The following is an 8,779-nucleotide window of genomic DNA, read 5'->3' on the forward strand; positions in this document are numbered from 1 at the left end:
AGAGGCTGAGGGTAAAGGTGATGGACTGGCCAAGCATGTCTCCAGACCTAAACCCAATAGAACATCTTTGGGGCATCCTCAAGCGGAAGGTGGAGGAGCGCAAAGTCTCGAATATCCGCCAGCTCCGTGATGTCGTCATGGAGGAGTGGAAAAGCATTCCAGTGGCAACCTGTGAAGCTCTGGTAAACTCCATGCCCAGGAGAGTTAAGGCAGTTCTGGGAAATAATGGTGGCCACACAAAATATTGACACTTCAGGAACTTTCACTAAGGGGCGTACTCACTTTTGTTGCCGGTGGTTTAGACATTAATGGCTGTATATTGAGTTATTTTGAGGGAAGAATAAATTTACACTGTTATATAAGCTGCACACAGACTACTTTTCATTGTGTCAAAGTGTCATTTTGTCAGTGTTGTCCCATGAAAAGATATACTTAAATTTCTGCAGAAATGTGAGGGGTGTACTCACTTTTGTGATACACTGTATATACTCTGTATGAACAAATTTAGAAATTTATGCCTGCAACACACTAAAAAAAGCTGCGACAGAGGCATGTTTAACAGTGGGTCACATCAGCGTGAGCATTAATGTGGGCATATTTGCAGGTTTCCACTGTCCATCTCGGATGACTTTGAGACCAGATAACTTGTTGCCGTTTGGCAAGGCTTCCTCTTTGCATAATACAGTTAAGTTGCATTACTTGATGCAGTGGCGAACTGTGTTAAATGTAGGTGATTTTACAAAATAGTCCCAAACCCATGTGACTATGTCCATCGTGGTAGCATGACGTTTCTGAAACAGTAGCAGAAATTTTCTCTAAATATTTTCATGATAATATGAACTGTTGATTTAAAAAAACAACCATTTTTTTTATTTTTATTAAATTTACTCACACACACACACACACACACATATACATAATATAAATGATGCCTTTTCTATGAATTCTTGGCTGTATATTTAACAGTTCATTTTAGGCACCATGAAGCTTCTCACACCAGAGATGGGGACTCGAGTCTGCGACTCAAGTCCGAGTCGCACGTAAGACAACAAAAGTCAGCATGTGTTAACATTGGTTACGTGTGACAATTATATATATGTATGATCCAACATCATTATGATTGTGTCATTTTCTGCTCTCTGAAAACGCTCCGGCCGTCTTAACCCACAACGCACGCAATGGGTAAATGTTCCAGCCAGCTTCCGGCGTAATGATGAAGCGTTGCTCCCTACTCCCTCCTTTGGATTGGAATCTCACTTAAAATGGTGGAATACCTTATGTAGTGCACTTCACAGGAACAGCTGGTGTGAATGGAACGCTTCTACAGAATTGGTGCTAATGGTTAATGGTTCCAATATATGTTTTTTGTATATTATATTGAATCATGACTTGACTCGGACTTTAGCCTAAAGACTCGTGACTTGACTCGGACTCATTTTTTGTGACTTGTGAACATCTCTGTCTCACACATGGTTTCCTATCTTTAGGATATGCGTTCCTGCTTTTCCAAGACGAGAGCTCAGTTCAGGCACTGATCGATGCCTGTATTGAGGAGGAAGGGAAGCTTTATCTCTGCGTATCCAGCCCCACGATTAAAGACAAGCCTGTAAGAGTTTGCACCCTGCATAACCACTTTACCACTAAGTATTTTTAACCTTTCTTTTAATTTATTAAAAAAGGGGATGTGTGGGGGTGGGGGCCTTCTGGCTGCTGTGTGACTCTGCTCTCCCAAAGTACATGCAGTTAAATATAAACCTGAAGAGCAACTCTGCACTTGTGCACACACTGTGCTCTATTTGCGTGACATATGGAGCAGTGGTGCAGTGCCAAAACTTGCAATGTCATGGTGCAGATGGATTTTATACTATCCACCTTTTAATGTAATCTATATAATCTGTACAATTCAATTAAAAATTATAGAAAAACTCACATAATGTTGTTGCATAAATATGAACCCATTTAAACTAATACCTTTGAAGCACTTTTTTATTTTGACAGCATTCAGTCTTTGAGTAGGAGTCTTATCAGCATGGCACATCTTAACCTTTTAGTCTTTGCCATCTCTTCCTTGCAAAAGCAGTCAAAATCTGTCAGACTGCGATGACATCTCCTCTGCACAGCCCTCTTCAGGTCAACCCACATTTTTTAAATTGGATTCAAAATGTTGATAATCTTCATGTGAAGCCATTGTTTGTTGATGTGGAGGTATGCTTTGGGTTGTTGTTGAGCTGAAAAGTAAAATTCTACTTCATCTTCAGCTTTTAGCAGAGACCTGAAGGATTTTGCGCCAAATTTTACAGATATTTGGAACTGTTCATAATTCCCTCCAACTTGACTAAAGCCCTGGTTCCAGATGAAGAAACCCAGCCCCAAAGCATAATGCTTCCACCACCATGCTTCACTGTGGGTATGGTGTTATCTAGTGTTAGAGTCTGATGAATCTGATAGTTCCTACATCTGCAATATCATATTGTGCCAAAAATACTCTTGACACATTTCTTCACATGTATTTGACTTGAAGGTTTTTGTAAAATGTTGACAGGCTTGGATGTTTTTCTTGCCAGCCTACACCACAACCTAGTCATATGAAGAATACAGGAGAATGTTGTAACATGTAGTACACCTGCAGCTTTTTTGATGTTACTGTAGGCCTCTTGTCTTTTTATCAATTCTAGAGGGTTTTCCAGTTTTTGATAATGCCACTGTTGTGCCATACTTTATCCACTTGTTGATGCCCGTATGCAATGAGTTCTATGGTATATGTAATGCCTTAGAAATTTTGTTGTATCGTTTATCTGACTAATACCTTTCTACAGTAAGTTCCCTTTGATGCCTTGTGAGCTCTTTGTGGACCACGGCTTTTGCTGTTAGATGCAACTAAAGAAATGTCAGGAAGAGCCTACTTGATCTTGGTCAACTGAAACTTGGTCGTAGCGGTTAAGGTACTGGACTAGTAATCAGAAGGGTGCTGGTTCAAGCCCCACCACTGCCAGGTTGCTGCTGCTGGGCCCTTGAGCAAGACCCTTAGCCCTCAATTGCTCACTGTATACTGTCACAGTACTGTAAGTTGCTTTAGATAAAGGCGTCTGCTAAATGCCGAAAATGTAAATGAAGAGCTGAACTTTACAAAGGGTTTATCAGAGTTACTGTAATTGATGGCAGGTGTCACTGATTACACTTTAACACAAATTAAAATGTGATTGGTTTATTTTGAACACGGTCACATCCCCTAATATAAAATACATATAGGGTGTGTTCAAAAACCTAGGGAGCTACCTTGCTTTCTTAATGCCTACATAGGCAGCTGCCTCAGTAGAGAGGGTTCTTATGTATCATGGACTTATAAGTCAGGTTATTCAAACGCACTACTTAGACAACGATAACATCGGGTTTCGCTTACTAAGCTAACACCTTTATACATATTAAACATAAATAATACTTTATTTACATTTGAAAATGACTCTGTTTGTTGCCCCGCGTCGTCTGCCATATTTTTTTCCTTTTTTTTTTTGTGAGAAAAGTCCTGCCGCATTGAATGCTGGGATTGTCTTCGCCGCTTAGGCAGCATCGGATGCTCACTCGTCCTACAGGCAAAATACTGTTGAAATTTTAAGATACTTTACCAGACAGCATATTAAGGCATCTAGGATTTCGAACAGCCTAGCTCTCGGGAGCGCGCATAGAAGAGTAAAATGCTTTTTGTAATATGTTTATTTTCAGGTACAGATCCGTCCATGGAATCTTAACGACAGCGATTTTGTGATGGATGACTCTCAGCCTCTGGATCCCAGAAAGACCATCTTTGTTGGGGGAGTTCCACGACCTCTTCGAGCAGGTATTCAGTTATGGTGTTTACACTATTTATCATTTTGCATGCCATCTCTTTTTTCTTATTCATGGACCATATTTTTATTGAATATGAAAAATTTGTAACATTGTGTCCAGTGGATTATTGCCAGTCAGCTAAACAGAGTAGCAATGATAAAATAAACAAAATAAACATAATTATCTAAACTATATTACATGGTTATTTATGATGTTTTACACTCTTAGTTACATTCATGACAGGACACAAATTTCAAACACAGTCATGGACAATTTTGTATTTCCAATTCACCTCACTTGCATGTCTTTGGCGTGTGGGAGGAAACCGTAGCTCCCGGAGGAAACCCACACAAACTCCGGGAGACCATGCAAACTTCACACAGAAAGGACTCGGACCACTCCATCTGGGAATCGAACCCAGGATCTTCTTGCTGCGAGGCGACAGTGCTACCCACTGAGCCACAGTGCCACCCCTATATTACATGGTCAAATGCCATATAATATAATGTGGACACCAGACCATATGTTTGTTGGGCATTCCATTCCAAATTCATTTGCATAAATATGGTGTTGGCACCACTCCTTTTGGAAGGCTTTTCACAAGATATTAGAATGTGTTTGTGACCCACATAAACCCTTCCTGCTGTGAATATAACTCACAAGAGTAAACGCAGCTTTATAGATAGATAGATAGATAGATAGATAGATAGATAGATAGATAGATAGATAGATAGATAGATAGATAGATAGATAGATAGATAGATAGTGTTTGTGAAAACTCATCCCATTTAATCTATAATGCATTTGTGTCGTGGCTATATAATTACTTTATGTAACCAAACTGTTGCTCACCACTGTAAAATACCCCATAACAATCAAACACATACTAACAAAGTTAGTACCACTAGGAATAACAAAAACTACCTGTAACGTACACAGTAAATGGAGTATTTAACCAAACCCAACAAAAGCGGATACTCTTATCAAGTTTTTTAAAGCACAGAACTGATTTAGAACCAGTTTAGAAATCAGCATTATGGTTTGGAGTAACTTTGCTGCCCTGGGACAAGGACACAGCTTACAAGCATTAATAATTTATTTTGTTTGATAAACTTATATGGGAGAATGTCATCATAGTCTAACCCTGAAACAGAAGTTAATCAACAAGAGTTAATTAGTCTGATCTGACAGTGTTTGACATTGAATTTGAACTGATGAATCATGGGTAACCTGTAACTATTTGTTCTGCCATGAGTTTTACCAGTGTTAAACATGAGGTTAAAATCCTAATAAACCTAACAGAACCCACTCTGACCATGTTATTTTGCTGGTGAACCATTTTTAGCACTACACCGTCATTACTATGTTGGTGTCATTGCAGCATGGTTGGTGCTAAGTGACATTGCTCTCTCTCTCTCTTTCTCTCTTTCTCTCTCTCTCTCTCTCTCTCTCTCTCTCTCTCTCTCTCTCTCTTTCTCTCTGTGTTTGTGGCAGTGGAACTGGCAATGATCATGGACAGGCTGTATGGCGGGGTGTGTTATGCTGGCATTGACACTGACCCTGAACTGAAGTATCCTAAGGGAGCAGGGCGCGTAGCTTTCTCCAACCAGCAGAGCTACATTGCTGCTATTAGTGCTCGCTTTGTGCAGCTGCAGCATGGAGAGATTGATAAACGGGTAGGTGCGGGAACAAGGTAAGGGGTGGGGGAAAAAAGATGATTAATAAATGCCATAAAGATGGGCTGCTATCCCACTTATAACCTTTATTTACAATTAGGTATAGAAGTAAGGCTGCAAAAATACTTCTTGGCATGTAAAAGTGAAATGAGCTCTTAGTGGAGTTGCACTGGCATGATAGTCATGTCAAATTAATTTTTATAGTGCTTGTTACAGTGGACATTGTATTAAAGCAACTCTACAGATTCCAAGACCCAATACCCCTAATAAACAAGCTGAGCTCAACAGTGGGAAAGAAAAACTCCATATTTGTTATAAGGAGGAAACTTAAGGAGAAACCCCACTGAACAGAAACCTCCATCCTCTTGGGTGGCTTAGATGATATTTGGATAAATTAATCAACATTTGATTAAATAAAGAGATATTAAGGATATCAAAATAAAATTATAACAATTAAGCATAATTAAAGGAACTAAAGTCTGATGGTGAGTTGGACATTGTGGGTGGAATCACTTTCAGATTCCAATCACATTCAGCTGGAACACCATTGCATCAAACACACGGGCTTCAGCCTCAGGGACAAAAAGGTTCACATCAGAACCACCATGAGGTAAACAACAGAAGATGCAACTAAACTTTGTCAGTTGTCCAGAGTATAGCATGAGAATATGGCACCTTATTACCCTTCATTATTACAACACAGCAGAACGACAGCAACCTAACATTCTCTATAAGAATGAACACCTAAGCTCTTTGTCTAAGGCAGAGGTGGACAGTCCTGGTCCTAGAGAGCCAAAACCCAGCACAGCCAGATGACCCAACATATCATAAAATTGGACAAGAGGTGGGACAGACCTTGACAGCACCAAACTGCCCAGATACCCAGGACCTGAGTGATGCACTTTTTTTAAGCCGAAGATGAATAAAAAACCTCAGTAAATAAGTAAGATTTTAATCCGGAATTAAAGATTGAGATTCGTCTTAAACACCCTAGCACACCTGAGCTGACATCTCAGATTCACTAGTTCGATATAGGCACCAAGTCTGTATAGGCACCAGCAGGCCGGGTGCCTATACAGACAATGATTGTCTCGTCTGTCAGGTAAGGATTGCTGGAGGTGATTCCTCATAACTGCTGCAATTACAAGCTCTGCTGACTGATCATTGTTGTCTGCACAGAGACGGGGAATAATGGAGATCAGTGCGTGACTCTCCATACATGATACTTGGCTCCATACATGAACCTGCCTCACGCAGGTGAAAAGAAGTAGTCGGCTACTGCACTTGTGTCGAAGGGGGCATCTCCCTCAGCAGCAGTTGAGGGAGCTAAACGTGATTAGATAATGGGATCTGACTAGATTGGGAGGTAAATTAGAGGGAAAAAGAATAAAAACTGCATGAAAAGATTTAGATATCTCCGAAACCCAAATGGAGGCAGTAAGATTGTTCCAGAATTGTGCGGCAGTGTGTGTGATTTTTTTTTTTTTTGTGGGCCTCTGCTGTGAATTAAAAGTAGCCCCTAATCTTGTGGTTGAAGTAAATGTAGTATGTTGTAATGTTCAGTAAGTTCACTCAAATACTGTGAAGCCAGGCCATGCAGTGCTTTATAGGTTAGTAAAAGAACTTTGACTGTTACCAATTTGAACTGGAAAGTTTGATTATAGTAGTCCTATCATCTTTCCACTCGCTGCCAAATAAATTCTGCATTAATTAGTCAAGTAGGATTTAATCCAGAGTGTCAGGTCTTTAACACCTAATGTATTTTCTAGCCTATCCAGTACAATTATATGATCGTAACAAAAGCTGCACTAAGATCTAATACAACAAATAAATACACTGTCCATTATCAGAGGAATAATTTCTATATTCTTATAAATCTATTATATATTCAGTTATGGTCAATTCTTTCTGTCATATCTCTAGGTGGAAGTGAAGCCATATGTCCTGGATGACCAGATGTGTGATGAGTGCCAGGGCACACGTTGCGGGGGCAAGTTTGCACCCTTCTTCTGTGCCAATGTCACTTGTCTGCAGTACTACTGTGAATACTGCTGGGCGGCCATACATTCACGCGCAGGCCGGGAGTTCCACAAACCCCTGGTGAAGGAGGGGGGAGACCGGCCTCGTCACATCTCCTTCCGCTGGAACTGAACCAGTGCAGTGGGGCTGACTCAGCAAGCATTAATGCACTTTTGTTTTTGATTTTTATTCGTACTTATTTTTACATCTGATATTTAATTTATTGTAAGTTTTTAATTTTTGAAAATAATGATAGAAAAAATCTATGTAATCTCATTTTTTTTTCTTTTTTGCTGGACCGCCATAGGCCAGCCAAGAATAGTAAATGTCCCTTACTGACTGACTGACTGACCTTCCTGTTTTTGAATCACTCATGAATGTAGTCACACAGTTGATACTGCTTTTGAGGGTACCTGTAAAAATTGACAACAATCACAGATTCATGTAAGATTCAATGCAGCAATAAATGGCTGCATTAAAATGGGCCCACCATCCTTTCATTATTTATTAAATGAATGACTTTGAATGGGTCATATGCAAGATTTTCTCTGTCTACCAGTAGGCTAACGATTTTGAAAGTTGGTTTGATTTTCCGAAAGTTGTACATGACCTTTCGTATGTTTTACTGCTCTTAGTGAGACGCCGTCTCTGGCAGGAGAAGACGCGGTCCGCAATTGTGTTCATTCTGAAGGGGGTGCATACACCGATCAGCCATAACATTAAAACCACCTCCTTGTTTTTACACTCACTGTCCATTTTATCAGCTCCACTTACCATATAGAAGCACTTTGTAGTTCTACAATTACTGACTGTAGTCCATCTGTTTCTCTGCATGCTTTGTTAGCCCCCTTTCATGATGTTCTTCAATGGTCAGGACCACTACAGAGCAGGTATTATTTGGGCGGTGGATCATTCTCAGCACTGCCGTGACAATGACATGGTGGTGGTGTGTTAGTGTGTGTTGTGCTGGTATGAGTGGATCAGACACAGCAGTGCTGCTGGAGTTTTTAAACACCTTACTGTTACTGCTGGACTGAGTGGTCCACCAACCAAAAATATATCCAGCCAACAGTGCCCTGTGTACAGTGTCCTCTGACCACTGATGAGGGTCTTGAAGATGACCAACTCAAACAGCAGCAACAGATGAGCGATCGTCTCTGACTTTACACCTACAAGGTGGATTAACTAGGTAGGAGTGTCTAATAGAGTGGACACGGTATTTAAAAACTCCATCAGCACTGCTGTGTCTGATCCACTCA

At 40.3% G+C, this 8,779-nt stretch overlaps 1 protein-coding gene across 2 annotated transcripts in view; it reads left to right on the top strand.

The window, feature by feature from the left end:
• cpeb4a (cytoplasmic polyadenylation element binding protein 4a) overlaps positions 1 to 8,046 on the top strand; it is a 39,643-nt gene extending 31,597 nt beyond the window's left edge. For both annotated transcript variants that reach the window (XM_062990076.1, XM_062990083.1), the window contains exons 7-10: positions 1,488 to 1,606; positions 3,721 to 3,835; positions 5,320 to 5,501; positions 7,425 to 8,046. In XM_062990076.1, coding sequence (XP_062846146.1) covers positions 1,488 to 1,606; positions 3,721 to 3,835; positions 5,320 to 5,501; positions 7,425 to 7,652 — 644 coding nt within the window. In that variant the 3' untranslated portion in view covers positions 7,653 to 8,046. The remainder of the gene's footprint in view (positions 1 to 1,487; positions 1,607 to 3,720; positions 3,836 to 5,319; positions 5,502 to 7,424) is intronic.
• The last annotated feature ends 733 nt before the right edge of the window (positions 8,047 to 8,779 follow it).

Source organism: Trichomycterus rosablanca, chromosome 1 (genome assembly GCF_030014385.1).
Source record: "Trichomycterus rosablanca isolate fTriRos1 chromosome 1, fTriRos1.hap1, whole genome shotgun sequence".
NCBI classification, from domain to species: domain Eukaryota; kingdom Metazoa; phylum Chordata; class Actinopteri; order Siluriformes; family Trichomycteridae; genus Trichomycterus; species Trichomycterus rosablanca.